Raw genomic sequence first — 23,888 nt, forward strand, 5'->3', positions numbered from 1 at the left:
AAAATAGAGCGAAATTAGGCATGGCTTAAAATGCAGGATCTGTTTGGTATTTTGAAAAAAAACTTCACAGACATGTTTTATATACGTATGGCCCTACAATATATTATTCAAATATAGCATGATAGGTCCACTTTAACTTGGACATTTGAAACAGGAGTTAGTGCTAATTTGGCTCTATACATTAGTAGAATGAGTCACTAGCATCCCTAAAGACTTTATTAACATCTTGTTTTGTATAAAATAATCAGTTTAGGCAATTTCTGGCTAGTTTTAGTGACTTCCAGGAGTTCCACGTAGTTGTGCCTAGTAGGCCTACTGACCAAAAACCTATACTCACACTATCTGACCAACTCCATTCCCTTTTCAAGAGCCCTTAGCTGTTGGTAGCTTTAGCATAGCAGAGTTATACTAATCTTCTCCTCTAACTCGCGCAAACAAGTAAATTCATATATTTCCAAAACCTCAGACCTTTTTTTTTACTTAAAACAAATGGTTAACCTTAAAGGTGGGGTAGATAAGTTTGAGAAACTGTCTCGAGATACACTTTTTGCTATATTCCATTGAATGTTCTTAACATCCCGATAGCAATGAATATCTTAAATGCTTGGACAAAAAATCCATAAAAAAATGTAATCTGTGGAAGCCGTAGTACTATGAAAAGTGCGACCAATCATTTGAGCCGGCCCGGCTAAAATAACTGGATGGCCTACCTGCCTGTCAGTCTTCCATCTCTTGCACAAACTTATCTCGTGACCTCATTTTGCGCTCAGAACAGTCTCATAATACACACATGAACACAGAAGGATTCAAACTTGTATTTCATGATCCGCAAAAGGATCCACACTTGTGTTTTTCAATGCACACACAAATGTGTTCCGTTTCACATGTAAATAAAATCCAAATACAGAAAAAACTTTTTAATGTGCATTTTTGATCCACACATTTGTTTTCCGTTTAAAACCTCTGAACCTGCAAACACAAACCGCTTTCTGTGCACGGATCGCTTTGCATTCGTGTGTGGGTTTTTTGAGACTCCACTGACGGTCAGCCGATTCGTACTTGTAATTTTTTCTATCTATAGCCAATCAGATGTCTCCTCAATTCTAAGCCAATCACATCAGCGCGCCCCCACGAGGGTAGAGTTATTGCGTTCATGACGTAGCGCTTCATGTACGCATTTTGCGCAGTGCGCTAATCTCAGGACACCAATGCACGCAAATACAAGCCTTTATATTATTAAGGTTCAGCGCCACTATTGATGAATGCTTGTGTGTACACAAAAACGGCAGGCAAAACCGTTTTAAATGTGTGTTTCCTGAATACAGCTGCCTGCTTTATTTATGTCTGTATGAAGTTGTTGTGAGTGTGGAGGGAGCAGCTTCAGGTTAGCTTAGCCTAATCGATCAGTGCACTACGAAACCAGTGCTAGAAAGTGAACTGTCAACGGGGGAGCCCCGCCGGTCATTATCGGCCGATATTCACTCTAAATAGTTTGATCGGTGCTCTCTATAAAGGCCGATCAGGAGAACTGGATCTGATCGATATGGACATAAACGCGAGTGAAGTGTAATCGGACGCAAGAGAGAGATCAGATCAGCTGCTGAGTCTGACGGAGACACGCAGCTCTGCATGATCACCTGAAGCTCCCCCCTCTGTTTAGCGAGCTGACCGGACAGCGCAAAGTGCGTATATGAAGTGTCATGAACGCAATAAATCATACCCTCGTGGGGGCACGCTCATGTGATTGGCTTAGACTGGATGAGACATCTGATTGGCTATAGATGAGAGAAATTACAAATACCAATCGGGTGAGCGTCAGGGGAGTCTCAAAAAATCCACACACGAATTCACAGCGATCTGTGCACAGAAAGCTGTTTGTGTTTGCAGGTTCAGGGGATTTAAACGGAAAACAAATAAGTGTGGATCAAAAATACATATGTAAAACTTTTTTCTGTGTTTGGATTTTATTTATATGTATATGAAACGGAACACATTTGTGTGTGCATTGAAAAACACAGGTGTGGATCCGGAAATACAAGTGTGAATCCTTCTGTGTGCATGTGCGTATTATGAGACTGTTCTGAGCCCATACCTCATTGGTCATGTGCGCGTTCGTGTGTGTTGGAGGAGGGGCTCTGTAAGGAAGTGGCAGATTTTTTCCGACTGTATTTTCAAATTCTAGCGCACTCGAGCTGGTTTCTCCAAAATTACCTACCCCACATTTAACTTAAAAATAAAGCAAATAAATGTAAAAAAGGTTTTGTCTGCTGCAGTAAACTAAATAGGCCTACATGTCCATTATCCCGCTACATGCCAGATAAGTTGATCCAACTATTGTAATGCGCCGTAAATGAGATAAGATTTGGTACAGTCAGTTTAGAGAATGGTGAATAAATCATTCCCAAAGAGCTAGTATTGAGAGATAATTTTGCAGTGTGAGGCATTCAACATTTTGACCGTTCTGGGCAGTTTTTCTGTGAAGCAAAGGTCTCAGCGGATGTACTCCAGTGCTCTATCTCATCCACTTTACAAGGAGGGGGATTAATAACCTTGACATGACAAAGTGAAAACTGCCCTCTAATGAGATTTCGGCTGTTATAGTCCCCCGGAGCAGATTCCGAGCTCTTCCAGCGCCTTTATTGGGCTGTTAGGAGCCGTTCTCTGTGTTTCTCTGACCGTTTATGTGTTTGTTTGTCTCCCTCACCCATCCAGTATCGCTATGCTAAACTGGAGCAGCCGTCTCAGTTTGGAGGGTGGCCGTGCAATTTTTACGGCAGGGAGGAGGAGGCCTGTACCGTTCCGGACCGCTACACCTGCGACAATGTTCCCTTGTGTGAGGGATTCCTCTGCAAACAAACAGGTATATCCATAAACTGTATAGGTATATCATAAAGTCCACATATAATATTACACTGCTTCTGTCTTTATGCTAAGCTAAAGTAAGTTATTTAGTGGCTCGCTTTAGGCACTGTTCCAACATCTTAAGGCAAATAAGCATTGCATATGTCTATTAGCATTTTTAAGACTTTACTTTTGGACAGATGTTTTGATACTAGTTAAGGCCTTATTTGTATACAAGTGAATTCAATGTTGTTTAAGACTTTTTATGAATCCACAGGAAGCCTGGCTGTAGTCCAGACCTAGAATGCCAAAAGTAGGTATAGGTGCCCCCCCCCCACAACCCGTGACCCGATTTGGCAATGCTGCTGTAGTGATTACAATGCAAAGTGGTCTCCTGTAGTTCTATTTTTGGGGGAAATTAACCATTAATAATTGCCATCCACATCTGTCCTCTCCTTCAGGTCGCTGTATTCCCAGAACTCTGCAGTGCAGTGGGGAGGATGACTGCGGGGACATGTCTGATGAAGCCGGCTGTAAGACAGTTTCCAAGCCCTGCAGACAGGAGGCCGAAGAGTACTGGGGAATCGAAAATCTCGCCAAAGGGTTAGTCACTTTCCCATTAGTCTACATATAAGTGTCAGTTATTTCAGGGGACTTGAATACCTCAAACATGATGTTCTTCCCACAACAATCTGGTGCTGTTACTTATCTTTCAGAATCAACATCCTGAACAGTAACCTGGAGGGAGTGGTGCTTGATAACAGATACTACGCTGGCAGCTGCCTGCCAGACTACATCCAGGATGTCAGATTCAGGAAGCCTTACAACTTACAACAGTACACTCATCAGGTGAAACCAGATGCCAATCACACATATGAATGATCTTTTATTATGAGCCACTTTTGTTTTATTAATTTGGTCCTCCTTATTACAAAATGTTAAGGACATTTTCCCTCCCATGTTTTTACAGACAAAAGGCTCTTATGATTTCAACTTCAAGTCTTTTAGCTCATACTCTGAGTACATGGACCACACCATAAAGGAGCGCTCAACCCAAACCGCTATTTCCATTGGCTTTGCCATTCCAGGCGTAGCTGAATTTGGCTTCAACTACAACAGTGACAAACAAACCAAGTCTGAACGGAAGATCCGGCGTGCTTCTGGCAAGGTGAGTTATGTGTTTTTTTGTTGCATTAACCCAGTTAAACCTAGTGATTTCTCAAAAACTGAAAAAAAAAACTTTAAGGATATATCATATAAACTCACATGTCATCTATTTTATCTGTCAATTCAGACTCCAATCTTAACCTTAAAGCATTAAAGTGTCCATTAATTGCCTCATGTTTTCTCTCCACTCAGACTAACAGCTTTGTGAGGACCAAAGTAGTGCTGGAGTTGGCCCAGTACATATTGAAGTCAGACGATTTAATGCTTCACCCTGAGTTCTTGCAGCGGCTACGCTCTTTGCCGCAGACCTATGTTTATGGGGAATACAGGCAGATCTATAGGGACTATGGCACCCACTACATCACAGAGGCAGCCCTCGGTGGAGACTTCACACACACTATCATCCTGGATAAGGAGAAGCTTGAGAAATCAGGTAATCAGTTTATGAGGCCTCGGTCAAATCAAGCTTCGTTTGAATGCTGAGTTTCTAATTGTACTATGAACACAAGAATGCATATCAAAACAAGATAATTATCATGATCATATACTTTGGTTTGGCAATGGCAGTGACATCCTCTACATCCCGTCATCTTCAACACTGATCTGGTGATCAGTAGTAATAGATTAAATAATATATATCTACATTTTTATTAAACTTATAGGTTAAAAAGAAAGTGCTTCACAAAAAAAAAGGATCCCAAATTTGAGCCCTGAGGCACCCCACAAATAAAGGACGCAAAGTTAGATAATTGTCTTCAGTGTATACAAAGTACTTCCTGTTGGATAAATAAGAGGGACACCAGTTTAGTGCTGCTCCAAATATCCCCTGTCAATTTGAATATGGTGGCTGTCAAAGGTTGCAGACAGATTTAAAATAGTTACAATGGCCATTTCATTATGGTCTAGCTGCGTGAGATTAAAATATAAACTCCCTGACTACTTTGTTTGTTCTAGAATATTCTTTGGAAGACTACAAACGCTGCACACAGTCAGGCCTAAAGGTCGGGGCCAACATAAATGGTGTTTATGTGTCTGTCGGAGTCGAGAGTGGATCCTGTGATGGCCTGCTCGATGAGATGGGAGGTGAGGTGCCACGTTCTTACCAAAGTCCCTGCAGGATATGTTCTGTTCTTCATCAGACAAAGGAACTTATGCTAAAACTTCGAGGTCTTACGGTTTCTCCACAGAGGACACAGTGCATGGCCGCATGGTGGAGGACTTTGTTGCTGTTGTAAGAGGTGGAAGTAGTGAGTCCATCACTGCTTTGGTGTCTAAAAAACTTCCCACCTCGCACCTGATGGGACTGTGGGGTGAAGGCGTGCGTTTCAACCCAGATTTTCTTCGCACAACGGTGAGTTTCTCTGCTTTTTCCTTTTTGCTAATTTCTTTCCTTGTCTCATTCTGTGTTCTTTCACATTATGACACATGCTATAAACTAAATGCTAATATTCTCCCATCAATGTGTACTTAACTAATCGATGCCAGAACATTCAGCAGAGAGTTGATCTTTGGTGTTACCAATATTTGCTCAATTACAAACAGGCAAAGTACAAATTGGCTGATCAGTAACACATTTGAGGACAAACTGCAAAGACGGCAAATAGTAATTGTGCCAAATACAAACAGGCTGCCTCCCTCAGACATGGCCAAGTTTCAGATTTTATTAGGGCTCTATCTTTTTTATTTATTTATTTTTAAAATAATTTCATAATGACATTTGTTACTCATTAGACACGGCCCCTGTATGCGCTGGTTACTTCGAGAGACTTCTCCCAGGATGCCACGCTGAAAAGAAACCTGAAGAGAGCGCTGTCAGAGTACCTGGCAGAGGCCAGCCCGTGTCGATGTGCTCCCTGCTACAACAACGGAGTGGCCGTTTTGAAAGGTACCTCAAAGGATATTAATGTTGGTATTATGCAAATCATAAGATCCCATATCCAGAACTTATAGACTGAAAGCTCATTATCAAATTCTGACTTTCTTTTCTGAGCTATGTTTTGTTATTTTACGTATAGTTTTGGGCACAATACTTAAAGGGATATGTAGATTTCCCCGTGAAAAACAAAGCTGTCCTCAAAAATCAATGTTTTGATATACAAATAGTTGTTTTGGTGGATTCCTTTACTCTTGGCAGAAACTATGAGAAAAAGCAACATACTGCATTGTTTAGCAAGAGAGGTCAAAATGATGCAAAGAGTTTTCAGTCTTTGGAGGTGACCTTTGTTTTTACTTAAAGGAACATTACGTGACCTTTTTTATCTTCAAAGGATGACTAAGAAAGCTGATTTCACCAATGAATCTTCCCTATTTGAGTTTTTGTTTCCTAACACAAGATAATAGTGCGGAACGTGAATATGACAATGTTTCAGTTGAGATAATGATGTTTAGTTATAATGATGAGAATGAAATAAATATCTCCTACTCCTTCAACAGGCACCAGATGTGACTGTGTGTGTCCTGGTGGCTACTCTGGGCTGGGCTGTGAGATCACTAATAGGCGAAAAGGTTAGCTCTCAAGATCCAACACAACATGCAAACAACATTTTTTTCTCTCTTTTTGCTAAAGCCTAACATATTGATATGGAATATGATGTGGTCTCTCCTGGCAGATATAGCCATTGACGGCAGCTGGAGCTGCTGGGGTGCATGGTCATCCTGCAGTGGGAGAACGATGACGAGGAGCCGTCAGTGTATCAATCCAGCACCTGGTAACGGAGGCCTGCCCTGCAGAGGACTGCAGCAGGAGTCTACTGAATGCTATTAATATCTGCTCTGACGTCAACATTGACATGGACAATTATTAAACCCTCCTTGAACATATTAGATTGGTCTGCTATGTCTTTGTCTTTAGACTTACAAGGTGAAACAATTAATCATATTTGATTTAAAACGTACTTGACCTGAATGCGATATATTCAATGAATATTTCATAAACAATAGTAAACCATGTCACTTCTGAATAACTGTACCATTTAACTAGATCAGTCTGAAGCACTGACCTACATTCAGCTCCTGTTTGATTTATTCAACCTTCACATTCAAAGCATTTAAAGATTGGAATACAAAGCATCTACACACACGTGGTAAAGTCTGCACAACATTGCTACCTTGATATACAGATTAGTATAGTCTGTGTCCTGATAAAGGCATGCATTTAATCTTTTTATTCAAAGCTCAGACAGATAAGCAGGGTGAAAAACTGTTTTTATTCATTAAAAAAACATAGATTTTCACGCTGAGTGAATTCAACAGTGCTGAGTCTGAGAGGAGGAGCCTCTGCAGGTTGCTCCGCCCCCATCAGGAGCAGGGTTATCACAGGTCCTTGTCCGAGTCTTCCTCCCCGATGCACATGCTGTCCAGGCCCCCCAGCACGACCACGACCCATCCGTCTTGGTATCTTTCGATGATAAATGAAGGGGTTTAAAGCCAAGATTAACAAAAGAACACATACAGAATGTAAACATGTCGGTAATAGTTTGAAAAATTATGATTTATTAGTTGGTACATTTAGAAAAAGTCAACATTTTTAATTAAATGTCAGACAACTCCTTTTAGTGTACAATTGCAGCTGGCTCTCGCTGATCTTTTTTTTGTTCTTTCTTTTTAGCTGCACCAGTTTATTTATCAAATGGTCTACAAACATTTCTCATCCCGTTGGAAGCCTCTTTATTTGCCCTGAGAGTGAAATATTGCATGATAAAATAGATCGGTGGAACTGATCCATGCCCAAGTGACGCAGCTGGACAGTTCCCAAGCGGCTACCAACCTTTTATGGCACCCACCTGTCACTTGACGCATTTCCCATAATTATGTAAAACTTCTGGCCTAAATATTATTTAAAACTGAAAATGAACATAAAATCTTCCTTCTGCGTACATTTGTCATTCCATTTCAAAAGTCGCTATTAAGACCAAAACGGCTCGAAACGTGTTTTTCTCTGAAGTACAGTTGAGCCTGGGCATTGGATTGCCTTATGCCTTGGCCTACTGTTTAACCCCTAAGGTAGTGGCATGGTCAAACGCCTTTCTCTCTCTCACCCATTTAATTAACAATGTTAATGTAAACAGAACTGGACACATGAAGTAATTAGCTTAATTTAACATAAAGAATGTAAACTGGAGGGAAAGGCTTTATCTTTAGGAAATGACTGTAATGTGATTTTCTCTGCTGTATTTACTCATGAAAAACTTCTCACCCCCTCTGAGAGTCTCTTCACAGGCCTCTCCCTGGTAGCCGGGCTTACAGATGCAAACACAGGAAGTACCGCTGAGGACAGGAATGCCATTGTGCCTACATGGGGCGCAGCGGCACGAGTCGAACTGTTGCAGATACTCATCCAAGCCCCTCTCCAAGTTGGCCAGTCTCGTACCTGAATGTTCGGCAGCCGTGCTGAGGCGCACAAGCTCATAAATTGGCATGGTCTATGAACGGACAGAGATAGGAAGAGTAGAAAAGTTACTAAAATGCATATGAACACGACAGCATACGCACAAAAGCAGTGTGAGATCATGAACAAATAGATTCACTATGTATGTTCTGTAACATAGTGTTATCTCAAATGATATTTCAGGTGACCTCGTATTCGATGAGTGTTGGGTTGTATTTAAGGGATGCTCCCCAGTTCCTGTAGGTGTCAGGGTTCCTGATAGCCAACAGGCCACTGCTGCTGTAGGTATTTCCCCCCTTCACCAGAGTAACAATGTCCTCAATTACAGCAGAATCTGAGTCCTTGTCTACAATTCAAAAGAGGAGAGAAATAAAAGCTTTGATAACACTCTCCTGAAACAATCTTTCATATCAGATGTCGATAGAAACATTTCAAAATAAAAAAATTGAAGACTTACCTGCACTGAATGTTCCCGTTTTTTTGCATCCTTTCCCACCCACTTTGAAGTCTACTGAATTAGAGCCGTCGATAGGATAGCTTACGCCAATAGAGCCACCAAAGCATCGCCCAGCTTGATTACCATCAATATCTGTAAGAGTAAGTAAAGAGTATTTAATAAAGGTTACTTCACGGTACCTTTCCTATCAATTGACATTGATTAAAAAACTGTAGGGCTGACAGTACTTGAGCTGGCCATGGACGTTTTGTTGACGACAACAATGTATTCAAGGGTTCCTCCCATAGTTCCCTCTGTGACATAGTGGGTGCCAAATGTGCTGAAGAAGCGGGAGTACATCCCAAAGTCATACTGCTCCGGGAGCTCCATGAGTGAAATGTAGAAATCTTCATGAAGCATCAACTCATTACTTCTCATTTTAAAGTGGGCTGTTTGCACTTTGGAGAAAAGCCTGATGAACCCTAGGTCCTGACGACAAAGAAAAACGTTTTTTATAGACTTGTCCTTTTCAGAGCTAGAATTAGTAATTATAAACTTTATATTATTTATACACCCCAAAAAATGTGCTGTCTTTTGACACTTGTGGATAATACAGTAAGATGAGAAGAGAGATCAATATTGTGATATTTAACCCAGCATTCAGACTGGGGGGAAATATCGAGCTATGACTCTAAAGCAAAACAAATCCAATTACCAGTTCACAATTGACTACTTATTCGATTTCAGTCTTTAAAAAAACAAGCTGGTAGGCAGAATACAGTATGTACATTTTGGACACGACTAGGCTAGACTAGGTTTCCCTCTGTTTCAAGTCTTTAGCCTGCTAAGCTTACTTGCTACTGGCAGTAGCTTCCACTGTGTAGCAGTGGAAAGGCATGAGAGGAATCAATCTTCTTGTCTAACTTTTGCCAAGAAAGCCAACAAGCATTTTTTCAAAATTGCTAATGCTTTGAGAAATCCGCCAACCCTGATTTCAAACATTTCACAATAATAGTATATATTTGAAATAAACAAAATAGTTAATTGCACTTCATGTAGACTAGAGCTTTTTAACCTTTGGGTCAACAGATCATACCTGGCTTTTATGTTGCGTTATGTTTTTGAGAAACTCAGATTCTTGACTTGCAGTCAGTCCAACTTCCACATAATAGACCTTAACTGTGAATCCAGCGTTGGAGGAACTCATAGTTTTTCTTGCTTCCAGGACGCTCGTCATATCTTCATAGTATTCATGAGAACCCTCTGACATAGCTTGAGCCTGAAATCGATACAACCATCTTGTCAAAATCAAAATGTCTTAGTTCATTTGTTCATTTATTAAAGACACCCCAAAAAAGTAACAACATTACAATACCACAAAATGGTAAGTATGGTAGTTGTAAGGTTTCCTGTAGTTCTTCTCGTCTTCATTGTAGTGCAGGTTCTCACAGAATGCATCGTAAAGGAACTTCCTCCATTCACCATTATAGACATATTCACACTTTCCACCAAAGTACTTTGGGTCAAGTACATGATCCACAAAGCCTCCAGTCAAGCTGTTGTAGCTGTAGACAAAGAAGTAATTTAAATAAGTCAGTAAAGTGATTTGTCCGAGATTTTAATTGAAATACATGTGTGTTAGATTACTTTCTAATGTCAAATGAGATATTCCAATGAAGATGGCCCACGGGTGAAGGTCCTTGCATTTGAAGTATTACAAACTGAGAAAAAAATGTATCTGTGGGAAGTAAAACCCAAAAACACACCTTCAACTCTCGCCAAATAGAATAGCTCTCCAAGATTGAAGTTTAAAGGGGACATATTTGTATGAATATTGGCGTAATTCTAACAATGTTGATTTAGGATGTTTTTCAGCAATTTGAGAGAGGAAGATATTGTGTTGACGATGTATTTATCCTGATGCTGTATGTTCTTATAATTTGTTACAACTGCCTTAGTAAGTCATTTGCAATGCTTTAAATAAATGTTCTTCCTTTTTGATATACGATCTAAAGAGAATAATAACACCATTATATGCATTATTTACCCCTGAGTGCCACGTTCAGCCCCAGGGATGGGTAGAAAGGTTGAACATTTGTCATCTCTCCGCCTGATTTCTTCACAGTCGTCTTCGTCAGAAAAGCCCTCGCAGTCCAACTCTCCATTGCAGCGAAGGGACTGGCTGATGCAGCGCCCTGAATACACAGAAACACAGATTTACTTATACTGGATACACACGCAAACATAAAAAGCATCTTCTTCTTAACAATAATATGTTGCGTTGGAGGGACTGGCCTGTTTCGTTGCAGGTGAAGCTCTCTCCGCAGTAATCTGTCAACATACACTGAGTTGTCACTGTGGGACATGCCAACTTGTCCCATAGTGTCTCAAAGCACTCGGTGCCACCAAACTGAGAGGGCTTCTCTATGTGTCTGAAACGGACCTAAAACAGAGCCACACATTAGTTAGCATCAAAATTCCCCATGTTCATTCCTTTATACTGTACCATCATTGGTGTACAGACATACACTATGCATAAACACAGAAGAATGCCACATTTTAAGGCATGACATTTTGTTCATACTGTTGCCTTTAAAAACATATACATTCAAAAAAAAAATCCCATTATTTGTACATTACCTATAAGTAGCTATATAAAATATTTGGTATAAGGTTTTTGTTAAATATTTTCTAGATTACTCAATCGTTTGGTCTATAAAATGTCATAACAAATTTAAATGTGTCCGTTCCAGTTTCTCAAAGCAAGATGATGTCATTCAGTGTCTTGTTATGTCAGTCTAAAACCAATATGATATTAAACAGAGAAAGCAGGAAATCATCATATTTTGGATGCTGAAAACTACATGTTTGCCATGTTTCAATGGCAAAAAATGGTTACTTGCATTAAAATGGGTTGATATGTTTATTCCGTACAGGAATTGGTGCTGGTAGACAGATTTTGTTTAGACATATAAGGATATCTGTTTTATCTCTGTTTCCAGTCTTTATTCTAAGCTAACCATACTGGCTGTTGGTAGTAGCTTTCTTATATGCACTAATTGACAGACATAAGAGGTAGTAATCTTCTTGTCTGAATCAGCAAAAATGCATTCAAGTAACAAATGTATTGCAATAAAATGAGTTTGCAAATGTTTTTTTTCCGTGGATCGACTCATAGTTGCAACTTTAATGTACAATGGGTTCTGGCAGCTTCAAATTTTGGAGCAGCATTGTAAAATTAAGGCCGACTTTTATTGACCTTATTAGAGCAGATGTGCTGTTTTAGGATAATAATTTCACCCTTTGGACCCATTGATCATCTCATCCAAATATTACTGATCTGAGCTACCAAACAGAAAACTGTGTCAATAGAGTTTAAGCTCCACTATTGCCAGGTATTGCACAAGCCACTCATAATATGTAATACCAATTTTTATACAACATTTTTTCATGACTTATTAATTAATGTATTGAGAAAACAACATTACCTTTTGTTCTGTGCAGGAGTTACATGGAGTCCAGGATGACCATCTCCCGAGTTTACAGTTGATGGGATTTGGTTTGTTGACAGCTTTGGCACTCCTTGCCGCAGCCAAACTGTCACCCCAAAAGCACTTTTATTATCTCAGTTCCTCCTCTTATATCAATGGAATGTATTAAACCACTACCAAGATGTAATCAAGTGAATGTCAGATAATATTAAAGGGAGGAATACTGCACCTTTCATCAGCAGTTGTCCATGGCGTCCTGGATGCACTCACAGCTGGGCTAAAATGTAAAGCAAGATGCAGTGTGCATAAAGTCAGGAGTAAATTCAAATATCTCTCCATGCTGAAAATGAGTAGCTAGTCCTTAGGATTCAAATACCACATCCTAAAACAGCCGTTGTTTTGTGACTTCTCTTCACTGCAGTCTTGACCAACCACAGTGAATGATTGATGAAGAGTAAACATGTGCTCTTACAACAGTTGGGAATGTTTTTTTGTATTAATCTATAACCCCAGAAAACACTTAAATAAAGCCAGAACATGGCGTCCCAATATGAACAAAATATACACTTTTGATAGGCTAACAACAGCAAAACTATTTAATACACCTCAAACTGCACACAAACGTTTTCCTTTTTACAATATCTGCAGTAAAGTACATCATTTATTGTTTTAAATGAGATTATTATTTTCATGATTATTTGTATTGAGAATAATATTATTACAAAATTAAAAAACAGTGGGTCTGCCTCTTTGCACTACTACGTGACGTCGAGTTCTGATTTCTCAATTAAACGGCACGAACGCGCACGTGACGTCATCAGGTCACGCGCTGCAGGTACGTCTCAGGTGCGTCTCGCGGCGTTGCTTTCAAATTGTTTGTTTTAGCTGCCTGTTTGTTTCTTCTTATGATTTATCAACGAAGCCGACAGCTTCCACGTTACCTCATTTTTGACAGATTTCCAACGGTGAAAAGCTGAACAGGGATGCACAGAACGAGCTACAATGGAAGAGGTGACTTTTAAAGATAGAGTGAATTTACTCGAACAACGTTCAAAGATAGCTTCATTTAAGAAGCATACCATGGTATGGGCTAACTGTCACCCCATGTTATTTCACGCACATTACAAAACAATGTATCATTCACTTCTAGTGGTGTCTAGCTTTAGTCAACAGATAGTTTGGTGTTTATTGGCCCAGATTATCAGATACCTATCTCAAAGATATGAGTCTCCATTCCCAAACGATGGCTGCAAATACAATTTTTATTTTGTGGTGCTTACAGTATTTAAAAATATTGCATTGGAAAATCAACAGCATCATATTCTTTTAGAATAACATTTAAATATGGAGAAATATAAGATAAATGTGGGCTGCCTTTAACAAAAGAAGAAAAATCAATCAAAACATTGATTTACAAGTGTTCTTTCCTCTGTTTTTTGGTTCTTTGTTTACAATGGAGGCAAGTTTTCTTCAGAAATTCAAGGTAACACAAACAGAATAATTAATATATAAAATGGTAATGATTGTGGTTTAATTGTTTCCTTATTTTAAGTCAATGTATTAGTCTTGTTCTATCCACCTAACTGTTTACCCTAAACATATTCATTTTAGAATCATCCTCATACATACACGCACATACAGATCACCTTTCCTGTCTTTTTAAAATATATTTATACTTATTTCCATTGTTGTTTTTTATTATTTTGTACATTATATTGGGTTAAAGGCAGAAATCATGGAGAGAGATATTTCAAAAACCCCATCATGTAAATCCAAAACTAAGTAATTATGTGAGATGTTTTTTGTAATTTTGGTAAACCAACCCTCAAATGATGTTGTGCCAACATGCCAGCATTGGGGTTTGCTACCATAAATAATAATTTAAGTACATTTCCTGTGAAAGTAGTCATATTTTATTAATCTAATTACTCATGATTCTTTTTCTCTTTTTTTCCAATGGAGGGACTGAGCGGTTTCAAAGCTCTGAGGGCCAAGTTTCAGGAAGAGGCCCTTTTGGCTCAATCCAAAGCTAGTCGCCCACCTGTTGCAGAGAAACCCAAATACCTTCCACCTTCCGGAGGACACTTCAGCTCTTTGGTCAGTAGTATTAATATTCCTGTGGAAAACAAGCCCCCAGTTCCCCGGGTCATATTCAGAGATGGGCTGCGGGCATCTGGAGGTAAACGACCAATATCCTTTCCACCACAGCCTCAGCAGACCTCCCCCTCATCCCAGCCGACTAATGGAGAGGCAACAATAAGGCATTCCATCAAAGACAGACACATGGCTCTGGTGCTTCCTCTCCTGCATGCGAAAGAGAAAAAGACAGAACCGCTGGTCAAAAAGGAGCACAAACTGGATCCAGAGCCAGAGAAAGAAGTCCCGCCACAAACAAAAATCAAGAAGAAAGGTTTGCTGCTTCCTTTCAAGTCAACTAAAGCTTCAAAGATCAGTGCGGAAAATGGAAATGAGCCTATGTATGCTGATTTGACCATCAGACCCTCCAGTGCTCCTGGTGAGCTTTCCTTGGAAAGACAAACCATAGAAGATGGGCTTTCCCTCCCAAGTGACCAATCAACCGCCGAGTACCCCCTGTCCAGCCCCGATATCCCAATCACCCCTCCTACTGCAGAGTCCAGTGTCGACTCAGAAAATAAATTTATGAGCACCTTGGAGAAAGCCAAGAAGAAGTTTTCACGCAAGCAGATGTTGATCTCTGTTAAAGCTAAGAGCTGGCGTTCCCCTGACTTCGCCTCGAGAGACGAGGCGTTTTCTTCGCCGCCAAATAACTTGGTGGAACCTGAACTACCCAAACTACCCATACCCTCTCCCGTCTATCTTCCACACCTGGCTTGCCTATCGGCCCGGCCGTTCTTCAAAGCAGACTACACACCACACAGTAAGTTACATTCAGAACCATTTTTTGTCCACGTCAGACACCCATTTCATCCTATACTACAGTAGTTTTTCGATAAGATATCTAACGTGTTTGTGATATTTTCTTTCCCAATGGCTAGAGTATGCTAGAAATAAGCAGTTTGGCAGAGATCAAACTCTTCCCCATGTCAAGACTGGTGAACCTCATCCAACACTTGCCCCTCAAAAGGAGCCTCTGCCTGACTTGATGTCACTGGGTCCATTGCCCAAAAAGCCCCCCAGACCTCCATTTGTGGATCTCAGCTGTTACCATCAACCCACAGTTAACGGTTTGTTAACTTTTCTTCATTTCTGTATCTTTTTCTTCTCCATTTCAGTAGCTGTGCTTCATTTTAATATTATTTCCCCCAACCCCCCTTTTGTGGTTGACGGACTGAAGACTAAATTGGCAAAAAGTTTGATTTCACTTTGACATCGCTCACTGTATGTATTCAGTGCTGCAGTTTACATTATACTTTCTTGTGGTTAGGCTGAACATCTGTTCAAATGCTGATCTTGGTTTCTTATTATAGAGGTGTCATCAGGTCTGAGCCAAGAACCAAGCGCAGAGCCAAAGGCCAAGCACCCATCCATCTCCCAGTCTGTGCTCGATGCTCCAGAGTTTCCAGACTTTGATATTTCTGAGATTGAAACGGCAGACGGTGGAGCTGTTGACATTTTTGCGCTAGAACTGGAGGCCTTAGACTTAGTCAGCATTGAACTTCCTGTACCAGATGACTTTGGGGTCGCCGATTACGAGTATCCACAAACTCAATTATTAATGTGCGATCCTGTAGAGCCCTTTATGAGCACCGACGTCCAAGATCTGAACCTCGGCAGTCTAAACATAATGCCTCTTGATCCGGCCAGCTTCCCTGAACCAATAAACCTCCCAGATTTCCCAGAGTCTGCCGTGTCAGAGCAGTGGTCTCAGAGTGAGGAGGTGAATATGGATCCTCTTTCAAGCACTAAAGCTGACAAGACTGATCCGGGAGATGCTGAGTCCAACTCTGCTGTGCAGGAAACAGCCAATAGTAACCACGCAGCATTGTATGATGGGAGTCAACCACATCCAGAGTGAGTTTTATTCTACTTTCATTCTACTTTCTGATAACATTTCCTGTTCGTTCAATCTGTTTGTTTTGCTTCCTCTAGTGTATCTTCACAGGACAGTTACTATGAAGCGTGCGATAATGTGTACGAGGATGTCGAGAACATCAACAAATTTAGCTTTGGCCAGAACTCGCGCAAACGTAAAGCGGGACTGAAGAGTAAGAATGTTCACTTATTACGGTATTTCTTCGTGATAGAAGTGCTTTTCGCAGATCATTATTCTCCCTGTTTAACTTGTTTGTTCACCATTTTTACAGATCCGTACGTTAACCGTGCGACGGTAACTCCTTTTCTTAAATACATTTAAATGAGCATTTAATCATCTTTTTATTGAGTACGTTTATGAAGAACAATATGTGGTAAATCAAAAAATAATCTTTTATTTTCAGAAAGAAGAGGCGCCTCCTCATTTATGGCAGCGGAATCCACGGTATGTATTATTTTAAACATACAGTACAAGTCTTGTGTTTTATCTTTTAAAAATGGCCAGTCATTGATTTTTGTCTTACTGTGGTAGGGGTAGTTTGCCACGAGAACCCTCTCACCCGAGCTTTACTCATGCCCACAGGTATGTCAGACATATCCCCTCTCATACAGCCATATACTTGTTCCCTCTGTTTACACATCGGAGAAACCTTAGTTTTTTCTAATTCAGTTATTTTTTACTGGAATGTGGTTCCATTTATATTCAGGTGGAACATGTTATCTTTATGTAAAATGAGTTTTCTTTGAGGCCATTGAACAGTCTGATTTGTTTTCAGTAAAGAACGTAACAGCCCTAACACAGCTGAACATAAAGAACGGAAGAAGAGGGAAAAGCAGCGACTGGAGAAGGAGAAAAAGGAGCTAAAAGAGAGGGAGAAGAAGGAACATGAAATGAAAAAGAAGTTCAAAGTAAGTTAGGCAAATACTCAACTGATTAGTAAATACTATAGTACTTGTCGTGGTTAGTTTTTAACTTGCTCATATTCAATCCTGCATTTTAAAGAAGTATTTTAGTATCACAATGATGGTAAAGGAAAAGTATTACATTACTGAAAGGTTTCTCTCTAGGTGACCGGTGAAGAGGAGGCCATGTACCACGTCAAGGCGATGGTGGCTAGCAAGGTTCGCAAGAATGACCTCCCAGTTCAGAAAGGAGACACTGTTGGCATCATTCGCACCACCAACTGCCCCAAAGGCAAATGGTTAGCCCGAGACACTAACCACAAATGTGAGTTTGTACACATGCTGTTGATTATTTCCCCCCGATAGATCGCAATAATCAAAACAAGGATTTGAGATATTGTGATTTATTGATGTTGATGAAAGGTTCAGTCACATGATGTTACCTGCACTAGTCTAAGCATGTGTAAACTTGAGTTGAATCTTGAACTGAAAGCAGGCTAAAAGTAATGTTTCTTTACATAAAAGTAAAGAGATTTTTAAAAATGTACATCACAGTTTCAGTTTTTTCTCTTTCCTTGGTATTGCAGATGGTTATATTTCCGTGATGAATGTAGAACTAAATATCAAAGAGATGCTGGAACTTGGTAAGAAGGCCCAAGCAGCTGGACGAGGAGGCAACCTGGAAGCAGACACAATCAGCATTGGGAGCAGGTGCTGGATACTGCGCTGATAAAAATGCTTTTGCTTCTAAAAAGATTTTTAACCAGCCGATTCTCACAAGTACCGTATATCAGCGTGGGGTTGTGTCATGATATATGTCTAATAACTATTTTCTTTGTTTTGCAGATCATCTGGTCACCTTGTACTAACAAGCAGTTGTAAGTATAAGCCTCTGCACAAAAAAAATATTGAAGGGATGTTTGACATCTTTTAAGTATGAGGTACTTTCCATATTCAGTGCATTTCCTACAGAAGACACCCCTAGTGTAGTTTGGACTCGGAATATAACACAGGATCAGGGTCGGCTCTAGAACACATTGAATGGGGGGGAAATCATTTACCACAGGGGGGGGGGGGGGGCGGACACACTGCCGTCAACAACCAACACACAAACACCAACGCAACTTCAATGTCAAAACATGCTGTAAAGTCCCTTGTTTTCACACATTGCATGGGTGTAGTGCTATTTTATAGCGCACCTATGACTTGTGCATACATGCACGGTTGTGGCACGACCACCAAAACAGAGACATATGGACATAGGCCACCATATATTAAAAAGTGTGCTAATATATTTAGTATCCTATCCATGTGAACATGTTTTAGGTGGGGGGTGGACCTAAGCTCCTCTAGGAGGGTCTGGGGGCATGCTCCCCCGGGAAGATTTTTTTTTAAATATTGAAGTTAAAAGCATCAATATCACTTTGAGAGCAACATGAAAAGATCTATGGATACATCTGTCAACACCCATCTGAAACAGAACTGTTAACAGATTTACTTTTTCTTTATTTTCCAAATCACTCTCCTTTTAAACTGTATTCGTGTTACTGTCCTATAGTATTTCATACCTGTTTTTCATTTATTCTCTTATTTTATAATAACTACAATGATCATATCAAGGTGTTCCTCGGAAATACTTCTTTATATAAATGGTGACCAAACCGTTTGAGACACACTGAGATAATAATTATCTAAACACTGACAGAGTAAAAAAAAACGGCAAAGTGGCAGGGCTTGCCTGCCCTGCGTTGGGGGGCCACAGTGACTCGTTTGGGGGGGCATGGTCTGCGAATGACCCCCCCATGAAGCCGACCCTGCACAGGATCAAAGCAATGTTCTGTGCAACGGGAGCACCAGCAAAATGTATTTTAACTTTCTAAAAAAAGGCTGCCAAATGAAGACAAATCGATATCAGTTTTAGTGTATACTGTAACTATTTTCACCGCTCGATTTATAGCTCTGGTGGGGGAACTGAAGCTGTTATGTGTACTCTCTCCAAAGCCACCAGTCTCCTTTGACAAAAGACTGTAATTTCCCCTCTAGAACACAGAAGTTCCTGGTCTACTGCTGCCTTGATCGCTTAGTTAATGTATGTAATTACCTGATGTTGGTTAATCTGAACTTGGTCTTAAAGAACACCTAGAGTCACACAATAACCAAGACTAACCGCTAGTCAACTTTCAAGTCTGGAGAGGTAAAGTAAGTGTTTCTGTCAACCGGGTCTGCTGGCTTTCAAGAGAGCATGGACATAAACTGTAAAGCTATCTGACGGCAAGCAAAGTGGTGAAAATGTTCTTAACGTCCTGTAGCTAAACGTATCTTTTTACATAGGTAGACTTTTCCTTTAGGTGACTAAAATAAGTGGTACTTTTGTCTGCTTTTTTGAAACCGGGGTGTGCTGACCACCATAGGTAAAAGAGTGACTAAAGATAAGTATCTCTCACAACCCTACTTCAACACATCCTAGCTTTCCCTTCAGGCTTTATGATTCAGTTAATATTTGACAGCTTGTGCGGTCACCTCTAACCCTACTTTTACATTAGCTACTTCAACATCTCAAAAGCACTGTATCCTTATAAATACATCAAGTTAACCGGTTGATTTCATGTATGGACTGTTGAATGATGGAGAACAGTTACACAGAGGATACTGGATACTACCTAAGACCAGCGCAATACAATACTTGGCCATAATTACTTAAAGTTAGTGTAGTTTCCTTCAGCTTGACAGCCGTGTGTTGTTTTATGATTGTGAAGGAGTTCCATGTCAGCTGGGGTTTTTAGTTTCTACCCTGCCTAACATCTATCATCAGTATTCACACCAAACTAATGTGTTTCCCACAGTCACAGATGACAGTGAGGAGTGGGCATGTGAAGACGAGACCCTCTCCCCCATCAATCAGAGCCAGTAAGTAATATCCTCTACTGTGGTGTAAAGTTGCTTTTGAATCAGTGTTTTCTAAGAAAGACGGAAACCATTGACCACATCAGAGTGCCTTTAAGTAATTCCCTTTGAAAGATGGGATTTAATTCATGTGGCGGGTATTTTTCTCCCTCTTCTTTCTGCATAGAGCCTTTCCCAATCAGACGGTCCCACTGCCCGAGATGTGTGAGTACATTTTATATCCGGTCTAAGTGAAAACATGAGAACAGAACATGGGTTTCTCAACCTTCTGGTTTTAAGGGAAATGGAAGCTCTGCCTGTGGTTGTTTTATTTGAGGCATTGATGTATGGCAGACTGTAACATGCCTCCTGATGTACATTTACCATGTGGCTCCCTCCCTCCCTTACCTCCTCCCCCCCACCCCCCTCCATCTGCCCTTCATGTGTTCCTTTTGACAGCATGCGACTATGTGAGCGCCCATCACACTCTAAGCGATGCCAACCTGGAGGACCTACACACACAGTGAGTCTCACACACAGGTGTCAAAGCAGATACCTTGGCATGTTTGTTTTGCCTAACAATGTGTACAATAATCTTTCTAAACCCCCCTCTTCCTAAGGCAGCGAGTGTGTACATGTTGTATTTCGACTAATGGATAAAAAGACCATATAAAAACAAAACGCTGTTCTGAACATGGGACTTTTATTAAACACAATAATAAAAAGGTGACTAATATATATTCTGTAATTTCCCCTAAAAATATCAAACCCTTTGAAAATCGTGAAAAACTCTAGCTACGAGTCATATTTCGGGAGGGGGTGTTTTACCTTTTTAATGATGAAACATGCTGTGTAAATTACACCGAAAGGTTTTTGATTGTTCTATGTCCCCCAGTTGAAGGGGGTTGGTGGTAGAGTTCAGAGGGTTTTGTTGGGTTCAGAATTCCAGAAAAGACAGACAACTTCTAGGTTTAACTATTTATTGTAAAGAGAGCAAAATATATATATATCACTTGGCCAAGGACTCATCACGTCTTGGGAATCACAGGCAGCAAAGCTGTAATCTGTAACCACCATATCCGTAAAGAGCCTCGAACCTCGTGCGACAATACATTTTATTACACAGGGCGTTGCCCGTACATTTATGATTGGTCAAGACTAGCTGAAGAGATACCGTGGTTTAGACTTGGTTCTCTTTGGTTGGTGCACAGACTCAGACAAGAGTCTCTTGGCAACACGATCCTCCAATCATCATTCGGCCGGTTGGCCAAATCCCTCCCTACTCTGTCTCTATCATACGTAATTTGTTTTCGCTAACGTTTCTTCAGATATAGTGGAAAACCATAATGCTGCTTAGCTTTGCGTGGGAGTGCGGCTCCCATACAATTCAAGGCCGGTGCGATGTGCTGTTCTGACTACCTCTTTGTGTTCTCTCATTCTCTGCACCTGACCTTGCTACTTTCAATATTGCAAGCTAAACACTTTCTCATGTGACTTTTCCCTTCGTTCCTATCCTCCCCATCAAAACTTTGGGGGGGGGGGCGGGATTGAGCACAATAAGCTTATAATGTAATAATAAGAATCAGTCTTTCTAATGTTATATAAAAATAGCCTCCACAGTTCTTATAAGTTATTTTTATATAAATTAAAGTTAAAATATATTTTTCATAGTTAATTCCATTCCAATAATTTAATAATAAGTTAATGTGTTCAAATAAAAACCCCCAGTCAGAATCGGAAACAAATTACAAAAATAAGCAGGATATCGGCACATTTGAAAAGCTGAAACCAGCAGATGTTAAAAATGTTTGCTTGAAAAATTATCAATTATATTTTTGAAGTCCTATAGTGCCTCAAACAAATACTTCCATAACCCTGTTAAATGTATTAGTCTATACTTTTATAGTGACACTATATATTTTCTATGATTAATAATATAACAAATCTTCTAAATAAATAAAGTAGGGTGACTTTTTTTCAGGTCACTGTATTGGATTGTGATATAATGTATAGGTGTGCCATGCCCCCTATAGGCTACTAATGAGTATGAAAAGAGTTATACAAGTCCTATCACTTTCTGGTCTTTCACCATAAGGACGAGACATGACGCCCTGCAGAAACTAGCCATCTTCTTTCAACACAGCAAAGAGGAATTTGATGACATTCCTGATGGCAGCGGAGTGACCCCTACAAAGTACAGTATTCTCATATTCATGACCTCAACAATATCTTAAAAGTCATCCAAATCTGCAACCAACAACATCGTTAATAATATCAAAAATGTTTTCTCAAAATATATTTTCCTTTTTATCCCTTCTATCCTCTGCAAAGTGCTGAGCCACCAAGTAAGTTCAGAGTTGAATTTGTTCCATGACCCCTCTGTTTGTCACCACTCATGTCACTCTCACTGATATTGGTGCAGCTAAGTGCAGGGTACTTAGACATCTCTTTGAGGGCTCCACAGTCAGGTTGGCGTCCTGCCTGTAATGGAAAATCTTGCAGGAGGACATTTATCTGATTCCTGTAACCGGGAGACGTGCTGCGGCGCGGTTCAAAGTTAACGTGCCATTTTGTATCTGCTCCTTTTTTTACCCAGACTTCTTGTGTGCTGTCGAGGAGCCTCCGTATCCGTAAGTGTTGACGGCTTTCCTTCTTATCAGCAAAATTAAGCTTGTAGATTTTCCCAAAGGAGCGCAGCCAATTCTTCGGGAGGTTTGGCATTCTCCTGGTGAACTCTGACGACCCTTCCTGTTTTGGTCTGACAGGGAACAGGAGGTTGACTTCACAGAGCTGGAGATCCTTTCTCCCCCTCTGCTGTATGCTGACGACTTCTGAGTACCACATCGCCAAATGAAGGAATGTATAAAACTCAAAATATATAATTCACTTAAGAAATGTGGTACCATGATTCATATTTTTTTTAAATATGTGTTTCCTCTGCAGTGGAGAAAAAGAAACGATCGTGAATGGAGCCGCTGCTGTTACTGTATTATAATTCTTATCACACGTTTTTGTTGAGTGTGTCTTGAATATTTCACAATATGTTCTTCAGTTCTCTTGTAACTGTTATTAATCCACACATTTAATCATTGCACTTCATCCAAAGAGTGATGACATAAAGTAACACCTCACTTGTACATTTAGGGATTTATTTGTAAATGTGTTCTTTGCATTTTGATTTCTTCTTTTTTGTTTGTTACATCCAATTAAAAATGTGTTATTGATTCACGCTTTTGATTACATTTTTACCCTCATTCAAAACAGACTGCTGGATAAATCCAATGCATTAAGTGCTCCTGTACACCTGCAGTAGCTTCCTTGCACTCTTGGTTCCATTTTCTCTAAAATTCAATGTATTTTTAAATAGGTTTTTGGTTTGATTTCTGAAATAAGGTCTGCGGTTATGACAAGTTTAAGAGATGTACACTTAACGGTCGCCTATTGTGCGAAATCCAGTTTTTCATGTCTCTTCTGCATCAACATGTCTCTGTGTAAAGAGATTCTGAAAGGTTCAGGAAAAAAGATTCTCTCTTTTTGTCCTGATCCATTTATATAAAAACCTGTCTGAAAATTAGCTGATCAGATTTTGGCCATTTTATGATTTCATAACGTTTTGTTGTCTTGTGTAACCATTAGCCAATCACCAAGGTAACCCCCCCCCCTCTTATCACCTGAATCTCCTCCTAGAGCACCATTGTGTTCTTTTTAACCAAATATCTCTCAGAGGCCGGGCGTGGGGAGGGGATCCTTATACTCATCTAAAGTA

The 23,888-nt window shown here is 40.1% G+C and overlaps 3 protein-coding genes across 8 annotated transcripts; 2 read left to right on the forward strand and 1 right to left on the reverse strand.

Moving 5' to 3' along the window:
• The first annotated feature begins 2,702 nt into the window (after positions 1–2,702).
• On the forward strand, positions 2,703–6,828 carry c8b (complement component 8, beta polypeptide). Its single transcript, XM_079649161.1, has 10 exons — positions 2,703–2,860; positions 3,303–3,444; positions 3,558–3,690; positions 3,812–4,009; positions 4,201–4,441; positions 4,963–5,091; positions 5,196–5,359; positions 5,740–5,893; positions 6,442–6,513; positions 6,618–6,828. Exons 2-10 carry the CDS (start codon positions 3,356–3,358, stop codon positions 6,770–6,772), a joined length of 1,335 nt encoding a protein of 444 aa, XP_079505287.1. The 5' UTR covers positions 2,703–2,860; positions 3,303–3,355; the 3' UTR covers positions 6,773–6,828.
• A 367-nt stretch (positions 6,829–7,195) lies between these two features.
• Positions 7,196–12,775, reverse strand: c8a (complement component 8, alpha polypeptide). The gene is made up of 11 exons (XM_079649160.1): positions 12,552–12,775; positions 12,320–12,428; positions 11,127–11,274; positions 10,879–11,026; positions 10,207–10,396; positions 9,928–10,110; positions 9,080–9,320; positions 8,853–8,984; positions 8,584–8,741; positions 8,204–8,429; positions 7,196–7,405 (listed from the first exon to the last, which is right to left on the reverse strand). Exons 1-11 carry the CDS (start codon positions 12,659–12,661, stop codon positions 7,254–7,256), a joined length of 1,797 nt encoding a protein of 598 aa, XP_079505286.1. The 5' UTR covers positions 12,662–12,775; the 3' UTR covers positions 7,196–7,253.
• Positions 12,776–13,120: 345 nt separating this feature from the next.
• On the forward strand, positions 13,121–23,346 carry LOC307018752 (uncharacterized protein). 6 transcript variants are annotated; one of them, XM_079649156.1, is made up of 21 exons: positions 13,122–13,333; positions 14,285–14,419; positions 14,531–15,221; positions 15,340–15,528; positions 15,772–16,315; positions 16,394–16,509; positions 16,609–16,631; positions 16,741–16,781; positions 16,869–16,919; positions 17,113–17,245; positions 17,405–17,564; positions 17,827–17,950; positions 18,086–18,117; positions 20,083–20,146; positions 20,310–20,347; positions 20,582–20,645; positions 22,218–22,316; positions 22,454–22,467; positions 22,719–22,752; positions 22,888–22,976; positions 23,064–23,346. In XM_079649156.1, the coding sequence occupies exons 1-20, from the start codon at positions 13,325–13,327 to the stop codon at positions 22,955–22,957; spliced, it is 2,631 nt and encodes an 876-aa protein (XP_079505282.1). In that variant the 5' UTR covers positions 13,122–13,324; the 3' UTR covers positions 22,958–22,976; positions 23,064–23,346. The 6 variants fall into 6 exon arrangements, 5 of the variants coding, with proteins under 5 accessions (XP_079505283.1, XP_079505282.1, XP_079505280.1 ...); XM_079649157.1 differs by having other exon boundaries at positions 13,121–13,333; positions 14,285–15,221; positions 15,340–15,552; positions 16,135–16,315; XM_079649154.1 differs by having other exon boundaries at positions 14,285–15,221.
• The last annotated feature ends 542 nt before the right edge of the window (positions 23,347–23,888 follow it).

Source organism: Notothenia rossii (assembly GCF_949606895.1).
Source record: "Notothenia rossii genome assembly, chromosome: 9".
NCBI lineage: Eukaryota > Metazoa > Chordata > Actinopteri > Perciformes > Nototheniidae > Notothenia > Notothenia rossii.

Coding starts and splice junctions, on each gene's coding strand:
- c8b (XM_079649161.1), top strand. CDS start 3,356: ATGTCTGATGAAGCCGGCTGTAAGACAGTTTCCAAGCCCTGCAGACAG. Junction 4,010..4,200: donor TCCGGCGTGCTTCTGGCAAG/GTGAGTTATGTG, acceptor CTCTCCACTCAG/ACTAACAGCTTTGTGAGGAC. Junction 5,360..5,739: donor CAGATTTTCTTCGCACAACG/GTGAGTTTCTCT, acceptor GTTACTCATTAG/ACACGGCCCCTGTATGCGCT.
- c8a (XM_079649160.1), bottom strand. CDS start 12,661: ATGGAGAGATATTTGAATTTACTCCTGACTTTATGCACACTGCATCTT. Junction 12,429..12,551: donor TGGACAACTGCTGATGAAAG/GTGCAGTATTCC, acceptor TTGGGGTGACAG/TTTGGCTGCGGCAAGGAGTG. Junction 11,027..11,126: donor CTTCACCTGCAACGAAACAG/GCCAGTCCCTCC, acceptor CTGTGTATTCAG/GGCGCTGCATCAGCCAGTCC.
- LOC307018752 (XM_079649154.1), top strand. Junction 15,222..15,339: donor AGCAGACTACACACCACACA/GTAAGTTACATT, acceptor CCCAATGGCTAG/AGTATGCTAGAAATAAGCAG. Junction 22,753..22,887: donor GTCGAGGAGCCTCCGTATCC/GTAAGTGTTGAC, acceptor TTGGTCTGACAG/GGAACAGGAGGTTGACTTCA.